Here is a 23,200-nt window from a genome sequence, read left to right on the forward strand (position 1 = left end):
TCTGGGTTTCTTTAGACATTAAAACTAAGTATTACAAGCCTTGAGGGGGCAAGAATGGTGATAGTAATACAAATGTTGAATATGTGTGTCTCCTTGAAACCATGTGGTGGGAATCCAGATAAAGTTGCTAGCGATGGGGTCATAGAAAGTATGACATATGGAAGTTTGGGTCATTCCTGAAAGCGTGCTCAGATAGCCAAAGTGATTAAGGCACCCACTCACGAAAAGCAGAAAATTGGGGTTCGACTTACGTCCAGCACAAATTTTCATGTCTCATCAGTCAGTAATATCTTAATACCTAAAGCAGCTGTCAGAAAGATTCCACAGTTGTGAATAAATTTCATAAATTTAGTACAGCTGCAAAATCACCAGCAGTATCTGTTTTTTCAGACATTGTTAAAAATAAAAAAATGACCAAAAATAAGCCACATTGCTACAGTTCTAACACAGACATTTTCACAGAATGGTCTCATGTTTCATATTCCACACGCATAGCACAACAGTATCTACTGGTTTTTCTTTACTATGCTTTTCATTAAAGAGACAGCCAGCTAAAATGTTTTTCACACTTATAATATTGATCTACACACTGGAAAACTACACTGCATATATCTGACAAAACACCAGAAAAAATCTGCTGAACAACTTTTAACCCTTTCAGACCCTCTGGCTACAACTGCATATGTTAACTTCGACTGTGTCTTAATTGCAACAGATGTACTTTTTCCTGATGGAAAAATGAGGTACACATTTGTGAATGTTCATTATCCACAAGTGTTGCCAACTGTTAGGAACCACTGTGAAAACATCAGCAAGTCAATGTAGCGGTGTGCAACAGCTCATGACCAACATACATGGTGGTGGTTGGTCGCTATATTCCTCATTATAATTGAATATTGTTATTGTTGTTTTGTGTGGTACTTATCAAATGATCATTTTACTGTTCATCACAATAGAGGATATTTCATAATTAGTTATTTTAACCCACAAAGTGAAGCCAAGTGTACAGAGTATGTTTTGAAGACGAGTACATGTTTTTGGATAAATCTTGTATGTAAAATGATTAAAAAATCACCTAAGAGATTACCTTATAAATAAAAATTTTCTTTCCTCCAGAAAAAATTCAGCTCTGAAAATGTTAAGAGAGATACCCAGTGCACTGGCCTGCTGTTAGCTGTATGACTGAACAGTGTTGCCCATGTAGATGATGCGCATTAGTAGGGGCCACTATTTAACAACATTCAGTCTACTAATGATAAAATCTTTCAGTGGAAAAAAAAGTGAGTAAAACATACTTTTGTAGATGCAGTTGCCAAAGAGTGACTGCGAACAGCACTGCCGTCAGTGAATCATGCATTGGATGGCTCACCAGGCTCGGCAATCATCTTGCTGCTATTAGAGAAGAATAGGCTGCTTGCTGCCTGGGAGTTTGTCCCTCTCCATTCTCTCACCATCATATAACACAAACGTGACACCACACATCCAGTACATTCACCTTAGTTAACACATACTATTAGAACACAACTCTCATACATCATAGGAAAGGAGCCACTGTGTGTGTAGCAAGAAGAGCCTTTCTGATTACTTTACTGAACCTACCCATAGGGCTACCCAGCAATACCCTATGGTTTTTCCCTCCTCCCCTCCCCTCCCTTCTCCCCCATCCACACCCCTTTTCTTCTGTTGTAAAAAACTACTTATTTATTAAATGCTAATTGTTTTGATGATTCAGTTTTAAAGTGCCAGACTGCACATCCAAAAGTCCGGGGTTCAGTTCATAGTCAGTCCTAGGATTTTTATCTGTCATTTATCACATCTTTCACCCCCTGGCAATGTTTGTTAATGAGAGAAACAGCAAGTTTCATTCTGGTTGAGAGTCCGTATTATACTGTAGGTCCCCTCTGGGTAAGTCAGTTCAAAGATTGGAGGAAGGCAGCAGCATGTCACCTCAAACAGGACTGTGTCTAGTAGAGCACTGTGCTGTTCAAACTAACCTGCAGGTCAGTGGCAGCTTTAACTTAATGTCAGGATTGTGATACTCTCCGAATGTGACACATTATAACTGATGTTTCCCTATCTGTGATCAAATTGTAATGGTCTCACTTTCAGGTAACTGTTGTGGTTTCTAGCACATATAAAATCTTATCCTCACTGTACTCCTTTCCAGGATACTAATAAAATTTTGCATTTCCTTGTGCTCAGCCAATCGGAGCGACAATGGCATCTGCAGAGAGTGGTGCGGACGAAGACGAGGAGCGGCGCATCATGTCGCTGCTTCTCGGTCCGGGCAAGATGGAACGCGACCGAGGCGCTGTCGAGCTGCAGCGCCTGCTCAACTCCGGACCCGGGGACGGTGGGGGTGGGGGCGTGCACCTCCGCCTCGGCCCACAGCTGCTGGCCAGCGCGGGCTCACTCATCCCCACCTCGGTCGCCTCCCCGTGCGAGGCTCGACTGGGCGCCCTGGTCGGTGCCAAGGTTCTCGTCCCCCATCTTCACCCAAATGAGAATCGGTGTGAGGCCGAGCTGGCAGAGGCGGCCCGGGATGTGGCACTCCGGACACTCGATGACCCGGAAACTAGGGTGCGGGTGGCAGCTGGTGAGTGTGAACACTTGTCATGTAAGTTTTATACTGGGCACAACCCACAGTTCAAATCTCTGAGGCAGAACTGACACAAAATGTAGGTTAAAAGCCGGCCGGTGTGGCCTTGCAGTTGTAGGCACTTCAGTCTGGAACCACGTGACCGCTATGGTCGCAGGTTCGAATCCTGCCTCAGGTAGGATGTGTGTGGTGTTATTAGGTTAGTTATATTTAAGTAGTTCTAAGTTCTAGGGGACTGGTGACCACAGATTTTAAGTCCCATAGTGCTCAGAGCCATTTTTTTTGTAGGTTAAAATGTCTTTTTCAATAATGAGAATATAAGGAAAAAATACAGATTCCTACTAACTGTATAGAAAATGTGATTTTCAAGTGAACGAAAGCAGTGATCTGCAGAAGGCAGGGAAGGGGATGGGATAGCAGGGTAAGGGTGAGGGGAGAGAAGAGCACTGTCTGGCAGTGTGTGCAGGGACCAGATGGAGGCATGACAGTACAGTCATGAGGCGCAGCATCAGGAGGTGGTGGGGCAGGGAGGCACAGGGCGGAAGGAGAAGTGGGAAAGAAGAGGAGCAGTGTAGGGGAAAGTTGGGCAAATGCAATGGCAGAGGGTGGCACACAGTAAGGGTGGGGACATGAAAAGGACAAAGAGGGTGGAAACAGTTGGGTGGAGGGTTTGAGGACTGTAGGTGAGGCAGAGATAATTTCTGGAGTGGAGAACATGTTGTAAGGATAACTCTCGTCTGCATAAGTAAGAAAAGCTGGAAAGAAAATGAGATTCTAGATGGCCTAGATTGTGAAGCAGTCATTAAAATGAAGCGCGTTATGTTTAGGTGCATGTTGTGCCACAGGGTGCTTTACGTTGCTCCTGGCCAGTTTGGCAGTGGCCGTTCATCCCAGTGGACAGCTGGCTGGTAGTCATACCAACATAAAAAACTGTGCAGTGGTTGCATCAGAGCTGGTATGCAACTCATCTGTTTTCACAAGTAGCCTGGCCTCTGCATAAGATAAGCCGGTGACAGGACTGGAATAGGAAGTGCTGGGTGGTTGGATTAGGCAGGTCTTTCATCTGTGTATTCCAGAGAGATGTAATCCTGTGCAAATGGACTGTGATTGGGAATGGCATAGGGATGGAATAGGGTGTTGTGGAGGTTGGTTGGGCAACAGAACACCATTTTAGGAGGGGTGGGAAGGATTTTGGGTAGGAAGTCCTTCATTTCAGAACATGATGATAGGTGATCAAAGCCCTGATGAAGTAGTTTGTTCAGCTGTTGTGGTATTGGGTGATGATGGGGCACTCCTTTGTAGCTGGTTCTAGGGGGGGTGGTGGGAGGATTGGAGGTGTGTGGAGAAATGGCACGGGAGATCTGTTATCGGAATGAGTCTGGGGGATAGCATCTCTCTGAAAGCCGTGCTGAGACCCTCATCATACTGGGCAAAGGAGTTCTTGTCACTGCAAATATGCCATCCACAGGTGGCCATGCTGTACGGGAGGGATTTTTTTTGTGTGGAAGGGATGACAGCTGTCAAAACAAAGGTACTGTTGGTACTTGGTGGGTTTAATGTGGACAGAGGTATGGATGGAGCTATCGTAATGTATTAGGTGTTTTTAAAAAGTGTAAAAGCTTCTACTTTTCTACATAAGCCGATGAAATGTGGGAGACATTCTTCGGTGGACGTTTGGTGGGAGACATTCGTGCATTTTTTCCCAACAGCAGAAAGCTTCAGTCATTCGTTGGCCTATGAATGATGACATGTAGTGAGTGCTTGTTGAATTCCAGTAAGTTGTAAAATGATGGAAAAAATTGAGGAGCAATATTGCATCAAAAGCTTGACAGTATCTAGTTTCCAGTATCCAAGTGGAAACCATTTGCTAAATTCAACAGGATTTTGCGAATGATACTGTGAGCAAATCATCAATAAACGACTGGTAAAACTGTTACGAAGATGACTGCGTATTGGTGGACTGACTGCGTATTGGTGGACTGAGAACAATGTTCCGGTAGACCGTCAACAAGCCGGAATGACAATATCATTGAGCAACTGCAGACTTCAATAGTGGAAGACCATTACATCACAGTACATGAGAACTTGGAATGGGACAGAGGTGAACATAGGACCTATATATTCAATTTTGACCAACAATGTGTGTATGAAGATAGTGTCTGCAGAATTTGTACTGAAACTGCTGTCAGTGGATCAGAAGCAACATCATCAGGAAATCGCACAAGACATATTGGAGAATGCAAGTAGTAACACCAAGTTCCTGAATACTGTGATCACAGGTGATGAGACGTGAGTTCATGTGTGTGACACTGGAACCGAGATGATGTCATCACAGTGGACATATCCAACATCCTCATGGCCAGAAGGGGAGCACTGCAGGTTATAAAAACTCTGTACTCTCCCAGATCGGATCTGAAATATGGATTCCTGTTTCAATAAACCACTAATAATGTCATCTTTCCAAATGTCATACACTTACTTGAAAATTCATAGTGCTGTTTAATTGCTATTATTTTAGCACATGAATCAACAAGCTGGAAAAAGAGTGTGCTATATGCTTGGTAAGATCAGGTACTTTGCTACAGTAATGTTGGCATGAAGACCTTTTTGTAGGTTTAACCGTGCTCATTCTGCTCAAGGAACTCCTAAGGTGGTTTTCATGAACCAGAGCTAATTAGTATAATTAGAGGCTATTTATTACTGTAGCTTTTTTTTATTTCTTTAGAAATGAGAGGATAGTGTGATGGACTTTTAGTACAAAATATTGTGTTTACATATGATGAAAAAAATTACAGTTGAAAAAATTAGTCTTGAATGAAATATAATGTTGTAACAGCAATGATCCAGATGTGTCAAGTGATTCAGCCATAAAAACATATCACAAATATAGTTTTGATACTATATCAAATAATACGAAACAAAGATGGCATCAGTCTGTTCATTTTGTTAATCTGGTACGTGTTACCTTAAAAGACCCACAATGTTATCAAGGTTATGTTGTTAATTTTCTTCCACTGTCTTGGGGTAGTGCATCATCAACTTCGTGGTACTGTGCTGCACAAACGACCGGATCTGTGGGAACAAAAACTTGGCAACTCCTTCTTTATTATTACCTGCAGACTCAAAACACAGGGTGCACAGACAGCCTTCTTGTGTGCCATCTTATCTCCTATGATCATGGCAAATGAATCACTAACACTACAACCCCCTAGTATACGCGTACCCCTCATACCACTGAACACTGTGATTAAAGGTGTTGCACACCAGCCCCCCCCCCTCCCTCCTCCCCCAGCAATGTGGTTGCAACAAGTGGCATTTTTTATTCTGATTATATGACCCAAGTAGTCTAGTTTTCTTCTCTGGATGGTACTGAAAATTTCTAAATCTTTGTTCATGCACAACAGAACTGCCACATTTATGACTTTATACATGCAAGGTATCCTTAATATCCTTTGATACATCTACATTTCAGATAGCTTCAATTCCTTACCCAATAGTGTGGTAAGTGTCCAAGACTCAACTGCACAGAGTGGGATAATGAATACACAGCATCAAAGTGACTAAGTGCAGAGTGTAATACTGATGCCATGGTTAGCCAGAATTTCCTTCATTTTGTTGAAAGAACTTCTAGCCTCTTTAGTTCTGCTATGAATTTCTTGAGCCAAATCCCTGTTGTAATTGATTTGACACCTCAAATACTTATGCAATGGAACCCGTATGATCTTATCATTACTGAGTGCAAGAGTGACCTGATATGTCTTCTTGACGTTTAAAAGTAATCCCATGGTATTGCTCTCTACAGTAACAGTATTTAGTAGTTCTTGCAGATCTTCCACTCTAGGGTTGCAAATAAGACATTGATCAGCATATCTGATGGTGCAGATGACAGCTTCATTAACCACTACTCTCTTATATTTTATATCAGGAGCTCTTGGAAAATCTTTTCAGAATAAATGTTTGAAAAGTAATGGAGAGAGTATGCAGCCCTGATGAACTCTTTCCATAATCAGACATTCTTCTGAGAGAAAATACCTACCTCAGTATATAAAGCTACTCCATTCAGTGGCATTGCATCATACAGTGATCACAGAAAAACTTTGCCTGCTGAAGAAAATAGTGGAAGAGGAACTAAACTTACAGAGAGGAGAGTACATTAGAATAGACTGTTAGTTCTCATAACAAGACCATGGTCATGAAAGGAACTGCTGAAAATAACATGGCATTAAAAGACATTGTTTAAAACAAACACACAAACACACAAACACACACACACACACACACACACACACACACACACACACACACACACACACACACGTAGAAACACCTAAAATAGAACACAGCACTCCTAACGATTGAAACACATTCCTTCTTCAGGGAGGACAGCGTAATGGCAAATAGTGTTTTACTGGTTTCAAACCAAAAGGTTCATCTTCAGATGACTGTTCACATTTATTTAATTTAGTGTGTGCCAGCATGAGTAAGTGAAATAATAAATACAAACAACCATGTGAGGATGAACCTGCCAATTCAAAACCAGGAACGCCACTGTTTGCTTGTAATAAATAGTTTTACGAATAGTGGCTGGCTGCGGTTTTTTTACTTTTTTAACTTGTAGTTTTACACAGTCACATTCTCTCCATGACAGTTTTTGACAAAGTATAATAAAGGTAGCTCAAAGGTACACCCCCTCATGCCCTCCCTCCCACCTCCTCCCCTCATAGTAGATAGGTGGGATTGAAATGAAGTTTCCATTTTATTCCACTGTGCCACTGGCTGTATTTGTAGAAAACAATGGACCAGAAACAATGCTAAGGTAAGTGCATTAACAAAGTATTTATGGTAGAGGTCCAATTGCCTAATTTTTTGTAAATCAGAAGTATTCAAATAAGAGAGTTCTGCAGTGCAGGGAGCATGCAGTCTCTGTAAAGTCTGCCTTTTCACTGTTTGCTGCCACAATGCCAGAATCCATTTACTTATCTCATCCCTCTGCAACTGAGCTAGTACTCTCTTTGCCGGGACCTCGATGTTGACAAGATGTGAAATTCTCACCCTAATTCCTTTTTCTCCATTTGTTTGTTTACACTTGGTATTAAACTCTCCTTGGGGCTCACTAACGATTTATAAGTGTGTGTGGCATTTAGAAAAATGAGAGGAAGAGTATTTTGTGTGTACATGTACGTCTCTGTGTGTGTGTGTGTGTGTGTGTGTGTGTGTGTGTGAGAGAGAGAGAGAGAGAGAGAGAGAGAGAGAGAGAGAGAGAGGGGGGGGGGGGGGGGGAGAAAGGGTGTCAAAGAGGGAATGACAGGTGACTGATGGAAGACAGTAGGGGATGGAGAGAAAGGTGGAGAAGAGATGGGATGATCAGAGAGAAGAGGAAGGGGAGTGGGAGAGAGAGGACAAGGAAAGAGCACAATGAAAACATAGCAGTGGGATGAATGAAGAAAGTGGAGTGTTGAAGAGAATGAGGAGAGGGAGTTAAGGGAAATGGGAAAGAGAGGTAAGGGGAAGTGCGGTAAGTGAATTGCAGGAGGGGGAAAGGGAGGCGGAGGAAGAGAAGTGTGGGAAGAGGGAGAGGAAAGGGGAGGCTAGGAAAGGCAGTGGGAATAGGAAGGGGTTGGATCAGGAGTGGGGAAGAGGAGAAATGGGAAAGAGGTATGGAAGAGTGAGAGAAGATAAAGAAAGGGGTGGGGATAATAGTTGTGCAGCCTGACAGAGGAGTACACAAAAAAACGGAATAAGATTACCGTGGGCAGAGCTTTTGTAGTACGCATTTCTGGTGCTAGGCATGCATAGCACAACTCGTTGCCAGTACAGTGCTGCCTGTGTAGTCAACCTGGCTTGTGATGTTCATCTGCAGTGACTGTTTTTGCTAGCACTGCTTTGTTCTTGTTTCATTTCTTATGATGGCAAGTTGAAGTGAACAATGTGCAGCTGTGAAATGTTGTTTTCTACTCAGTAAAAATGCTTCTGAAACTGTTTTAATATTGAAAAAACCTTACCAAGATGATGCTATGGGAAAAATCGAGTGCACGAGTGATTTGCTCGATTTAAAAATGGCGACACGGCAATTGATGGTGAACCTCGTTCTGGACGTTCATCGACTGCCTTAATCAATGAAAATATTTTAAAAAATTCGAGAGCTTGTGCTCACAGACAACAGTCATTTGATCAACTGTCAGAGATTAGCGGATTATCTTGGAACTCAGTTTAACAAATTTTAACAGATGATTTGGCAATGAAAAGGGTTGCTGCCAAGTTTGTTACTCTGCACCTGCACATACAGCCATCTCTGTTAGATAGTTTTTGGCTAAAAATGGCATGGTTTCCACTGCCCCACACACCTTACTCACCTGATCTGACTCTGTGTGACTTTTTCTTATTTCCACACATGAAAATGGGTGCAAAATGGCACTGATTTGACAACATTGAGGAAGTTGAGAAAAAAATGAGAGAGTTACTGTCAATCATTTCTAAAGATGACTTCAAAAAATGTTTCAAACAGTGGAAGCACTGTATTAGTTTTGGTGGGGAATATTTTGAAGGGGATAAAGTTATTTTGTAAACAATTTGAAAATACATAGCTTATAAAAAATATAAATAAATTAAGAGAATATCGTTTTATTACTAATTTCTTAAGGTACACTTAATGTTGGAGGTGATGCCAGCTTAAAGTAGAGAATATCATTTTATTACTTATTTCTTAAGGTACGCTTAATGTTGGAGGTGATGCCAGAGAAGTGGGAGGGTGAAGTTAGAGAGAATTGGTGAAAAGAAGAGGAAGAGAGAAATAGAGAATAGCATAAAGTACACAGTCTGATGGTGGTGGCACAGATTAATAGCAAATGGTCAGAATTTAGTTTGTAGAACACATTGAGACTTGCAGATGTGACTGTGTACAACATAGCATACGAGGCACATTCAATAAGTAGTGCAAAACTTTTTTTTTCTGAAAACAGGTTAGTTTTATTCAGGATAATACACCATATTGTTGTCCAGTCATTTGGCTCTAAAAACCTATTTTTCAACATAATCTCCATTCAATGCGACAGCTTGTGCCACTTTACTGGCTAGGCCTGTACGCTCGTACGGTACTACTCTACTGGTCGATGCTGGAGGCAACATCTTGTTGCATCAATACCCTCCCTATTATCCGTTTACTGCTTCCTGTGGTGTGCACCCTACATTGGACCAAAGAGACGGAAGTTGGAAAGTGCCAGTTCTGAGCTGTAGGGTGGATGAGAAAGAACAGTCCAGTGAAGTTTTGCATTTTCTCTCAGGTATGCAGACTTGCTTGAGGCCTTGCATTCTGATAGAGAAGAAGTAGTTTATTTGCATTTTTGTGGCAACAAACCCAATGAAGTCTTCTTCAGTTTCCTGTGGGTAGCACAATACACCTCAGAGTTGATTGTTGCACCATGAGGGAGGACATCAAATAGAATAAGCCCTCCATAGTCCCAGAAGACGATTGCCGTGATTTTACCAGCTGATGGTGTAGCTTTGAACTTTTTCTTCAAATTAGAGGTGGTGTGGTGCCACTCTGTGGATTACTGTTTTGTTTCCGGTTTCATTGCCTGGTAATGTTTAACAAAAAGCTGTCACAAGCAGCCTCATAACATGCAAGCAATTCCACACAGATACTCCTCCGTTGCTCTTTATGGTCTTCTGTTAGGCAGCAATGAACCATGCAGCCACACACCTTTGAATTTCCCAACTGGCAGACAAGTGTGTCAGTGTTATCAACAGAGACTTAGAGTTGTTCAGTGAGGTGTTTGATGGTGATATATTGATCACCTCGAATGGGAGAATCCACACGTTTCAGCATTGCAGGAATCACTGTTCTGTGCAACTGGTCGGCATGTGAGATATCTAACAGGTTTGTATTATCTTGTAGTGACAGTGAGGCACTTTTTGCCCAATAACTCACCATGCTTTTGTTCACTGCCAGGTGTCCATAGACATTTGAAGCCGCCTATGAACATCTGTGATGCTCTGGCTTTCTGCCAAAAGAAACTCGATGAGAGCTCTCTGCTTGGAATGCACCTCTGTTACAGACACCATTTTGAAGGCTACGTATAGCACTGCCACATATTGGAACTTCATGAAACTGTAGGGCCTAAAGTGGGGATATTCCACAATGTACCACAACAAATTCCACAGTTTTTCAGCTGAAATTGACAGAGAAAATAAAGTGTTGCATTACTTATTGATCTTATATAATTATTCATGATCTTTGGAATGTTTGAAATGCATTTTTTTAATCTTGCTTGAAGAAGTTCAAATGATGACAATATAAAGCACTGTCTTGCTGCATACTTTTCAGGTGAAGTTTTGGGAGCACTTTGTAGGCAGACAGGGGTACAGACGTTCCTGGAAAGCCGTGAGGTGCTGCTGGACATGATTAGGTCCAGCATCGAACAGTCCCCGGTACCTGCCGACGAGGAGGAGGCACCACCCCCGCCGCCACCTCCGTCGTCCTCAATGCTGCTCGATGTTCCAGATAAGATGGGTCCACTGTCACGCAGGGTAAGCACACGTAATACTGCCCTGTGAGACACTCTGACTTGCCGACAGAGACCAGCTGTGTGGACTTTTCAGAATTAATCTTTAACTCTGCTGTTGGGTGTGTACTGTTTTGAAACTTTCTGACAGATTAAAATAGGAATGACGGAATGGCTGTAAGAGTTAATGGACATTTAAGTGAGATGTTCGTTGAGAAAGGAGTGAGACAGGGTTGTAGCCTAACCCCAATATTATTCAATTTGTACATTGAGTGAGTGGTAAAGGAAATCAAGGAGAAATTTGGAGAGGAAATTGAAGTTTATGGAAAAGAAATAAATTTGAGGTTTGCAGATTACATTGTAATTCTGTCAGAGACAGCAAAAGACTTGTCAGAGCAGTTGAATGGAATTAGTGTCTTGAAAAAAGGTTCCAATATGAATGTCAACAAAATTAAAATGACAGAAATGGAATGTAGTGAATTAAACCAGGAATATTAAATGATGTAGATTAGGAAATAAGACACTAAAAGTAGTAAATGACTAGCTATTTAGGCAGCAAAATAACTGACAATGGCCAGACTATTGAGAATATTAAATACAGATTGGCAGAAGCACAAAAAGTTTTTCTGAAAAAGGAAAATTTGTTAAGATCTAATATGAATATAAGCATTGGAAAATCTTTTCAGAAGGTATTTTGTCTGGAGTGTGTATTGTCCATGTGAATCGTGGACATAAGCAGTTCACAAGAGAAGAGAAGAGATGCTTTTGAAATGAGGTGCTACAGAAGCATGCCAAATGTTACATGGTTAGCTTGAGTAAGTAATGAGAAGGTACAGAACCAGATCAGGGAAAAAATGAATTTATGGCACAAATCGACTAACAGAAGAGATCAGTTGATAGGACACATCCTGACGCATCAATAAATAGTCAATTTAGTTATGGAGAGAAGTGGGGAGAAAGGGGGAAGCAAAAACTGGAGGGAATCAAGTCTTGAATACAGTAATAACCTAGCATTGAGAGCCTGTAATGTTGCCATCTGGTAGTTCCAACTAATAATAATCATTATTCGACATTTGCAAAAATTAAGTTGTATATTTTAAGTGACTTTATTGGGACAGCAAGCCAATTAACATCACCAAGACATAATTTAATTCAATTGTAACATAAAAACTAATAAATTTTTATTAATGTACTTAACTTTTGGGATGTTGAACTGTTAAGTCCTGTGTGTTTTGCTTGTTAATTTGTAACTGAACAACTATTTGCATTAGATCATTTTTTTAATTTTTTCCAGTTGTATCATTTAAATACAAAACTTTGTACATCCTCATTTTTACTTTTAAATTTGTTATAAAATTGAAAACAAATGTGATGTAAAACTTGAACAGGCTGAAACTCTTCTGGGGGCACAACTGCCCCAGCATATTTATGAATGAGAGATCCTCATTAAATGAAAAATTCAATATATTGTCATTTTCTGGATACAACATGTTCTACCAAGTCTGAACTTGTGTGAAGTTTATAGTTTTGACATTCACAAACAATTACAGTACTGTCAATAGCCAGCTTATGGCATGCACCTTAGCCTGTTTCTGAAGAAATCACATATGGATTTTCTGTGTCTAGAATGTTCACAGCAGAAAAATACTAACATGAATTCTTTACAGATGAATGGAAAAACTGGTAGAAACAGACTTCAAGGAAGATCTGTTTGGATACCATAGAAATACTGGAACACATGAGGCAATACAGACTCTACGACTTACCTTAGAAGATAGGTTAAGGAAAGGCAAACCTACGTTTCTAGCATTTGTAGACTTGGAGAAAGCTTTTGACAATGTTGACTGGAATACTCTCTTTCGAATTCTGAAGGTGACAGGGGTCAACTACAGGGAGCAAAAGGCTATTTACAATTTGTACAGAAACCAGATGGCAGTTATAAGAGTCGAGGGGCATGAAAGGGAAGCGGGGATTGAGAGGGAAGTGAGACAGGGTTGTAGCTTATCTCTGATGTTAGTCAATCTGTATATTGATCAAACAGGAAAGGAAACAAAAGAAAAATTTGGAGTAGGAATGAAAATCCATGGAGAAGAAATAAAAACTTTGAGGTTTGTCGATGACATTGTAATACTGTCAGAGACAGCAAAGGACCTCTGAAGAGCAGTTGAACAGAATGGACAGTATCTTGAAAGGAGGATATAAGATGAACATCAACAAAAGCAAAACGAGGATAATGGAATGTAGTCGAATTAAGTTGGGTGATGCTGAGGGAATTAGATTAGGAAATTAGACACTTAAAGTAGTAGAAGAGTTTTGCTATTTGGGGAGCAAAATAACTGATGATGGTTGAAGTAGAGAGGATATAAAATGTAGACTGACGATGGCAAGGAAAACATTTCTGAAGAAGAGAAATCAGTTAACATCGAGTATAGATTTAAGTGTCAGGAAGTCTTTTCTGAAGGTTGACTAGAAGAAGGGATCGGTTGGTAGGACACATTCTGAGGCATCAAGGGATCATCAGTTTAGCATTGGAGGGAAGCTCAGAAAGTAAAAATCATATAGGGAAACCAAGACATGAATACACTAAACTGGGTTCAAGTTCTGCCTCGGCTCAGATATTCACTTACCACCGATGAATTCGTTTCACTGCCCAGTTGTAGCCCACATCAGAATTTTCGTTTTCATCATATCATATCATAGTTCAGTTGAAACTGATTTTTATCATCGACAAAGGGTAAATGTCTGGGGAAGGAGTGAAATTAAGTAAAGGAAAGGAAAGTGACTGAAGGTACATCGGTGGAATAGAAGGCTGTGTAGTTTGGAGGTGTAGGTGGGAAGGGCATAAGTGGGTGAAGGACAAGGACTAGATTTTCCATTGTTTGAGTTCATGTGTATTTAGTTGTTTATTACTTGTTGAAGTTTCAAATGCCAGTTCTGTATGTATATTGTCCCAATAATGTTCCTCAAAAATAACATCATCTTTCCTCTAGGGATTCCCATTGAGTTCCAAATACATCTATATAATACTTGCATGGTGTTGTTCCACCTCTGAATTGATTTGGTGGCCACTGATCTGAAAACTCTCGCCATCTCTGCCAGAACTGTTTCCCGGGAGGGAAGAACTGACGAGTGGTTTTATTTGTTTATTGTTTACTAATGTTCCAAATAGTTTTTGTTTTTATTGTTAGTGTGTGTTGTTCTTTCTCAATTTTCGCCCTTATTTCTTTTAGGGGAATACAAGCTTCAAAGTGCTGTAGGTAGATGTGTAAGAAAAAGTTAAATTTTCCATCAACTCTGATACAATCTTCTCGGGTTGACAGCCGAGTCAATGCGTCATTCTCCAGCAGTGTTTCAGCGAGTTTCTTACTTGCCATCTTCAGGCAAAGTGTCTGGTTCATGTTTCGTTCTGGTCTTTATAGCCGCCGGACCACGGGCTTCTCTGCATCCTTTGCGCTGTCGGGCCAATCGGACGTGAGTGGAATTGGCGCGGCATCACGTGGTGGGGAGGAGACTCTGGTGCCAGGTCCCTGCGCCTCATCTTGGTGCGGCCCGTTTATTCCATCTGATGCCCCCGACCTGCCTCCGTCGGTGCACTCTCGCCGCATTCTTGCTAATGTTGTGTTTGACATGGAGCCGAGTTGGAAGCCACTGTCCCGGTTGACCAGATTATCACTGACTCGTATCTCCACTGTCTCTTTAGTAAAAGAGTCACAGAAACCTTTCGCTCTACCCAGAACCTTGGTTTGCTCAAATTGAAATGTGTGTTCTTCACAGAGGCTGTGCTCCACTACCGCGGGATTTTCCTTTTGTCCGAGGCGAACACTTCTTACGTGTTCAGAGATGCGTCGTGTGATGCAACACTGTGTCTGTCCGATATATCAGTTTTTGCATTCACAGGAAATGCTGCAGACACCCGATGCTCTTACACCCAAGTTGTCCTTCATTGAGCCCAGAATATTCCTGATTTTCATTGGAGGACAGAAGATGGATTTTTATCTTGTTTTTCTCCAGTATCCCGGCAATCTTTGCCGTGGGCGGCCCTGCATATGGGAGGAGTGCCAGACCCTTGTTTTCTCCTCTTCCTGAAGCTCCTCCTTCTTCTTGCTCATCTTGACTGTGTCTATCTGCATTTTGGTGTAGCCATTTTTCTAGAAAGTTTTCTTCAGGTGCTGAATCCCAATAGATAACTATCCTTGTCGTGTACGTCACGAGCTCTGTGGACAATGTTAGTGAGCGTGGATTTCCGTTTTGCTGTGTGATGGCAGCTATCAGGTCTGAGGTACAGGCCTGTGTGTGTTTTCTTACGGTAGACGGAGTGTCCCAGTGTGCCATCCATTTTCTTCTTCACTAGAATATTGGGGAAGGGTAGGCACCTCTCATGTCTCGTGTATGCTGTTCAGATGGTTGTGAAATTCTATTAGTGTGTCCTTGCCGTGCGGCCAGACCGCAAAAGTATTGTCCGCGTACCGATAGAAGACCTTGGAATTAAGATGCGTGGTTTTCAAAGTGATATCCTCAAAGTATTCGATGTACACTGGCGATGCATTGTACCAGTGGGGATCTCATAGTGACTCCATCTACCTGTCGATAAAACTTGCCCCCCAGACTGGAAATAAATGGTTGTGATTGCATGGCAGAATAATTCCACTGTGTCTTCATTGAAATGATTCTCCAGTAGTTTCAAGGAGTCCTCCTATACCATCATGGTATGTGATAAACAGTTATTGTTTACACCATGCCGATTATATTTCTATGATTTTTTTTCATATTTTATTAATGCATGTCTTGACTGGATCCACATCCCTGAAGTTTCTTTCTCTTGATGGGGTCTTTCTTTCTTTCTTTCTTTCTTTCTTTCTTTCTTTCATCAGTCTTATGACTGGTTTGATTAGGCACATCACAGATTTCTTTCCTGTAACAACCTTCTTGCCTCAGAGTAGATATTGCAACTTACATCCTCAGTTATTTAATGGATGTATTCTGATCTCTGTGTTCCCCTACAGTTTATAGCTCCCTCTAGTACCATGGAAGTTATTCTCTGATGTCTTCAGAAATATCCTATCATCCTGTACCTAAATTTTGTCAGTATTTTCTGTATGTTCCTTTCCTCGCCAATTCTTTGCAGAACCTCCTAATTCTTTACCTTCTCAGTCCACCTAATTTTCAACACTCATGTGTAGCAACACGTCTCAAATGCTCCAGTTCTCTCTGTTCTGGTTTTCCCACATTCCATGTTTCACTACAATACAATGCTGTGCTTTGAACATACATTCTCAGAAGTTTCTTCCTTAAAATAAAGCCTGTGTTTGATATTAGTAGACTTCTCGTGGCCAGGAACACCCTTTTTGCCAGTGCTAGTCTGTTTCTTGTGTCCTCCTTCATAGGTTATTTTGCTGTTAAGTTGCAGAATTCCTTAACTTTGTGTACTTTGTCATCACCAATTCTGATTTTAAGTTTCTCACTGTTCTTATTTCTGATATTTACTTTTGTTACTTTTAACTTTCTTCAGTTTACTCTAATTCCATATTCTGTACTCATTAGACTGTTTATTCCATTCAACAGGTCCTGTAATTCTTCTTACTTTTGGTGAAGTTAGCAAAGACACCAGTGATTCTCTTGGTTCTTGTACATCTTGTATATTACTGTCTTTCCCTGCAGCATACCCTATGAGGTGTATAGAACGCAATGAATCAATGAATGAATTAATTAATTCATTAATTAATTAATGAAATTGCTGTTGATCTTTTGTAGTTACACAGACTACATACAGACAGAAAGCTGACTCTGTAATATAACAGTTTGAGGTGAACCAACTGAAGTATCAGATACTAATTTTTAGTAAAGAAGCTGATACATCATGAATTATGCATGTAAATACTTATTATTGAAAATTTTGTTTTTTACCCACTGTAACTGTTGATTCATTATATTATATGCAAGAATAATATTATCACTTAATTCTATACAATGAATGTTTGTTTGTCATACTAACAGTGTCATATTTCTGGTGTCTTTGTAATTTCAAAGATAAGTTAGGACATTACATAACTCTATTCAATGTAAACAGGTGTCACAAATTTTCATTACATAATTGGAAAAGTAATTATACGTTTAATTAAAATTTGATAATTTCTGAATTTTAGGAACACACATCTTATGAAACTGAAGTTGAAATCATTTATATTTTGTAAATATAACTAGAGAATCTCCATTTATATTTAATTAAGTATGCTATGGTGTGTTCTAGTAACATAATAATTATGATTTGGTTAAAATTCTGTTGTAAACAGTAGCTTGCATTACTAATAATTTTTGAGAATGTAAAAGTAATTCGGCAACTGCACCGCCAAAGTAGTGCATGTTGGGTGCACGTGAGTGCAACTTGTAAAAGATCATGTTGGTACAGGGATGTTAAAATTGTCTTGGTTTTGTGAAAAGTTAGTGAAGCTATTAAAGGAAGCATCTAATAATATTATTTTTTTACATATTCTGATATCAGGCTACTAAAACGCCCAACTTTGAAACTGAGGACTTTGAAATTACTTCAAGCAGATGTAGTTTATTGTTATTGTTGACAACTGGCTGTACTGCCAAAGTAATTTGTAAAATACAGTTTCCTTCTTTTTTATATACTTCAGTTGTGGCTAGCTTCATAATCTCACAGAAGCAAACACAATTCTGATTAACATTTTTATCTGAAGTTCACTAAGTTAAGGAACTTTTATTCCACCATGTGTGATGCATCATAAATTGTTATAATTGTGTAGAGCTCAGTTAACAGTTATGATATTGCTGCTGTTCCCCAGTTTTCAGGTCACAGTGAACTAATAGTATAGTGTGAATTTGTGATTCAGCGTGGGAGTGAGTTGGTGGGATTACGTCCACTGGACGGGGAACGCGGTGGAAGTGGCGCTGTGACAGTAGCGAGCCGCCTAGAGACGACGTTGCGCTGTCTCCGTAGCATGGCGGACGGCTGCGGCACAGCCCTGCAGCCACACGTAGATCGGGAACTGCTGCTGGTGGTGATATCTGTGCTGGCTCACCGTGACCGCTACGTCAGGGAAGCGGGGTTTGCGGCATGTGCAGCAATAATGTCCTCTTGTATCTGGGGTAAGTTAAGTAACTATAGAGCTGACTAGAACAGCGAGGCCACTGGGCATGGTTTTTACAAACTGTTCCCAGATATCTTTGATAGAAAGAAACTGCTGTATATAAAACAGAGTAGAGGTGTGAGCCTTTTCGTAATGGGATAATGACCACATCCCCCTGTATCTGCATAAAATAAGCAAAAGGTGCTCAGACAGATGTGGAGAGGTCAGAAAAGCAGATCATTTTGTATTACGGCATCTTTCAAACAGTGATATTGGGGGGGGGGGGGGGGGGGTTAACAACATTGCTATGCCTGAAGAGAACCTTTTTCCTCACCAACAAAGTACCTCGCAGGGACCTGCTAAGGTTCAGGGCACAAAGAGATGCAAATAGTTGACTTGTCAAGCACTTCTCAGATTACCTCAGCTACATTTTCGTGATATTTTAGTTTCCAGCCAATGGGCCCTTCATGATAATACTGTTCTTTTACTTAATATTTAGAACACCATATTTAATAGTTGTACAGTTGTTGCCATTCTTATTTTATTTCTTATTTTAGTGTTTACAACTGGAATTGCTGTTCCATTTATTATTAGTACAGACAGATTTAGTTTGCTGTAAGTTCATAACTTTCATACATACTGTTGTAAACTAAATGAATAGTGGCTCATACGAGATACTGTGACTTGATTCCTACTAAGTGTCACAAAACCATTGTGATTCTTGTAGAATAAAAAATGATATCCAAAAATTAAGTATAGATGGAATCCCATAATGTGTGCTGTGACTCACGTTTTACTAAGGCTGGCATAGAACGAAAGACCAGTCAGAGTTTATATTGAGAACTTGTGTTAGTTTGTTTATACATTATATTGCAGATTTTTGTATCAGTTTTGATAATTTAAGAATATACGGAGCACAACCCCTGTGTATCTGACAGTTACTCAAACTCAGGACCTTGTGTTTCCGGCATTTCCTGCCCTCATTATGCTGTTACTTCTCTCCTACTTTCCAAACCTCACAGAAGCTCTCGTGCATGCCTTTTAGGAGTAATGCTCCTGGAAGAAAGGTTGTTACAGAGAAATGGCTCAAGCAGTCCTCATGCAGAATGTGATCCTCATTGTGAGCTGTGATCACAATGCTCTTCAGTGGCAGTTGTCAGCAGTATGTGGAGCACACGAAACACATATAAACAGACATGCATAAAATAATTATGTCAGTTCTATTGAAACTCACAATTTTTTCCCACTCTGTATGTTAGTCATGTTTTACTGTCTGCAATATACTTAATGCTAAATTGTAAGGGAATCATCTGGCGACATAGACAATAACCTTGTAATTCATTGGTTTATCTTTCTGGTATGTTAACTAAATCAAACAAACACATTTCTGAATGTAAAGTGCTCTTATTAATATGCGACAGTGAAAATTCCAGAACATTCTTGTGTTAAGCAAGAAAGCCCAAGAGTCTTCTAGAAAATATAAAGACGAATAAAAAAGATTACAGAAAGCATGACTCAAACCCGTGACTCTTTATACGAGGGCTATCCACAAAGTACATTACGTTTTGGAAATAAAAATAAATAAAGTATTGGAAATTTTTTTCTATTATATACAGATGAAAGCCACACTTAAATACTACTTTTCTACATAGTTGCCATTTAAATTAAGGCACTTATCATAGCGATGGACGAGCTTAGAAATTCCTTCATCGTAAAATTTGGCCGCCTGCACCTTCAACCACGTGGTTACCTCTTCTTTTGGGACAGAAAAGGTGTGATTTTTGTGGATTTCCTGGAAAGAGGCACTACAGTAAACTCTCAAAGGTATTGCCAAACTCTGCACAACCTCATAAGAGCAATACAAAACAAGTGCAGGGGAAAGTTGGGCTCAAAGATCTTGCTGATTCACGACAACGCCCGGGCTCACACGGCAAATGCCACTCGTGAAGTTCTCGAATCTTTTAAGTGGGAGTTGTTTCCTCATCCGCCGTACAGTCCCGACCTGGCACCGAGCGACTTCCACTTATTCCCAGCAATGAAGAAGTGGTTGGCTATGCAGCGTTTTGATGACAACGCACAGCTTCAAGAGAGGTAACCACATGGTTGAAGGCGCAGGCGGCCGAATTTTACGATGAAGGAATTTCCAACCTCGTCCATCGCTACGATAAGTGCCTTAATTTAAATGGCAACTATGTAGAGAAGTAGTATTTAAGTGTGGCTTTCATCTGTATATAATTTAAAAAATTTCCAATACTTTATTTATTTTTAATTCCAAATCGTAATGTACTTTGTGGATAGCCCTCGTAGTTCATAGCCCAATTGTCTATCTACTACACCACAGTTGACAGATGTTACTTGGGTCAGTGTCTTTTATCTTACAATATCCTTAAGGCTTACACATACAGTATATTATTACCTGACATTTGATTATAACAAATCATTTAAAAATGATATATTAGTAATAAATCTTCAATGTTCCAATTGTTTGAAATGTCATAGTTACATAGCATATGTCATACAAAAAGCCCTAACCACTGATATGTCACTTTAGTGTAAAAATGTACAAAAAAATATGTTCTAGAGAGGCACTTAATGTGCTGGTGTTTAGAAACAACATAGCACAAAAATTTTAATATAAAATGCATCAAATATAACTGCAAATGATGTAATCCGATATGGCATCTCTTACACTCCGCTTACGACATAGAAATCTGTTTTACATCTCACTGTCCACATTCCACTGATTCTGCCTTTCACATTTGAAAATGCTCTGCCGCATGAAATCCTGTCACAAAACTTGTCCAGTTCCATATCCACATCCTCTTTCACTCCCTGTATGAGGATGGCTTTAGCCACAAACTGGGTGATTACCAGATTGAATCTTTCATTCTGCAGCAAAGCATGTGCCATTTTGAGTGGGTGTCTTTCTGACTGTAAATGTTGAAGTGATGTGTGTAACATGCCTGCCCTCAGTGCTGACAAAAATTTATTTACAATTGCAGTTCACTCCAATAAATTGATTTGCTTCTAATACCTTTAAAGTTATTTAAAAGCAGGAAATGATATGTATTTAATACTTAGCTTGAAGAATCAATGCTATCAGCAGTTGTTGATTGTGACTAAGCCTTATTTTTGTGGAAAAAGTCTTGGATTTTAATTACTTTGCATACATCATGTGGAACAGGTTACTTTTAAAATAAATTTTGACAGCCAAATTCAATGATTTTTCCATGTATTCTCAACTTTTGAACCACTTCCATAACAGCTAACACCTTGCTCTCAAACAACTACTTCTATTTTACAAACTTCTGTACTAGATTTTGCACTGATTCAGATAAACAAAAATTGGTGAATACTTTCATCTTGTTGCAATTTTAATTTATCATGATTTATAATGAAGAAACATCGGTTTAAAACATTTTAAATATGACAAAATATTCTGCAAAAGTGATTAATAAATTTGAAAAATATATTTTTGTTAGGAACCTGTACTAAATTTTGTAAAATGTTTAATTTTAACAATTAACATTAATGTATAAAATATCAAAGATAAAAATAAAGTACTTTAGATCTGTTCAATTGTAGCATCTGAAATGTTAAAGTTATATTGTTTTGTACAAAATATTGTCTTTAAAATCATCCTGAACGTTGACAAATACTAAATGTTTGTATTTTTCAACATCTGACTGCATCATTTTATAGTAAATTCTAGTTCATTTGATTAAAACATTCTGAGTATTTTACACAAAATTAGCATTTAAAGACTAAAGCACTACCTTTTTGGACTTAATGTTACTCAGATGACAGAATGGGAGCACGTATGCACAAAGTTTCAGTTTTTATAGGATTGTAAGTCATAAATTGCTTAAAATAGTGTTAAACCATGGTTAATATATGATACAGATGTAAATATGAATGTAAATACACAATTAAATAATAAAAATTATGGCTCAAGAGGAATGTTCGATTTGACTTGTTGGCTTTGGCCATTGACGTAATGTTGTGCTGGGATATCTTAAATCACTAATTTGTTTGTGGCATAGTTGACAACTACTACTCATTTTCCAATTATGCAGTAGGAATTAGAATTAGATCTACAATAAGACATACACATAGGGCATTGGCTACCACAACGTGCATTGTGTTGCAGATGGTGAATCAGAATTTGAGCAGGAGGACATGAACCCTGTGTTTGCAGTGGGGCACGAGCTGTGTGGGCACCTGGCAAAGGGTCTGGAGGACACCTGGAGTCAGGTAATAACAGTGCTGCCTGCTGGCCATAGGCAAAGACTGAGTTGGTGGCAGATTCCTTAAATGGGTGCAACATTGTATGAACTGCAATCTTACCTATATAATTATTGTGTCAGGCTGCACTGAAAAAACACAAAATGTGTATGTACTTGCATTGTACTGAAGCAGAACATCATCTTGGCAGTGGGCGTCAGTGTATACAGTGTGAAATCACTGATCGCACATCATTTTTTTTGTCACAAAACATTATTTTTAAGACATTATTCATGAGTTACACACTGATAAGCCAAAACATTTTGTCTGTTTGCTGAAAAACTGGAACACAATACAGGAGCATTTCTGCATGGCATGAATTCCACAAGTCCTTGGCAGATTTCCAGAGGTATGTGGGACCAGATTTCCACGCACAGGTCGAGCAGTTTCCTTAAATTATGGGCCACCCATTTGTGAGCACGGAGCTGGCACTTGTTACTGTCCCAGTTCTGTGCTATTGTGTTAATGTCAGGTGACTGTAGTGGCCCTAGTCAATAACACAAGTTCACTGTCATGCTGCTCAAACCACTTTAGCTCAATCCTGGCCTTATGGCACAGACAGTTATCCTGCTGGAAGATTCCATCGCCATCGGGGAGGATGTTGAGCATGTTGTCCGCAGTAGTGTTCATTTAGCCACAGCTGTCGTGATGCCTTCGATTAGTAGCACAGAAGCCCGAGTGAACATCCGCCCCTACCCTCCAACACTAGTGTGTTTCTTGGGAGC

The 23,200-nt window shown here is 39.9% G+C and overlaps 1 protein-coding gene across 1 annotated transcript in view; it reads left to right on the forward strand.

Annotated features, from left to right (window-relative positions):
- Positions 1-23,200, forward strand: part of LOC126106866 (uncharacterized) — a 153,425-nt gene that overhangs the window by 48,148 nt on the left and 82,077 nt on the right. Inside the window, exons 2-5 of the mRNA XM_049913268.1 lie at positions 2,203-2,596; positions 10,923-11,125; positions 17,955-18,210; positions 22,342-22,445. Coding sequence (XP_049769225.1) covers positions 2,218-2,596; positions 10,923-11,125; positions 17,955-18,210; positions 22,342-22,445 — 942 coding nt within the window. The 5' untranslated portion in view covers positions 2,203-2,217. The remainder of the gene's footprint in view (positions 1-2,202; positions 2,597-10,922; positions 11,126-17,954; positions 18,211-22,341; positions 22,446-23,200) is intronic.

The sequence above is a fragment of the Schistocerca cancellata genome, chromosome 10 (genome assembly GCF_023864275.1).
Source record: "Schistocerca cancellata isolate TAMUIC-IGC-003103 chromosome 10, iqSchCanc2.1, whole genome shotgun sequence".
Taxonomy (NCBI): domain Eukaryota; kingdom Metazoa; phylum Arthropoda; class Insecta; order Orthoptera; family Acrididae; genus Schistocerca; species Schistocerca cancellata.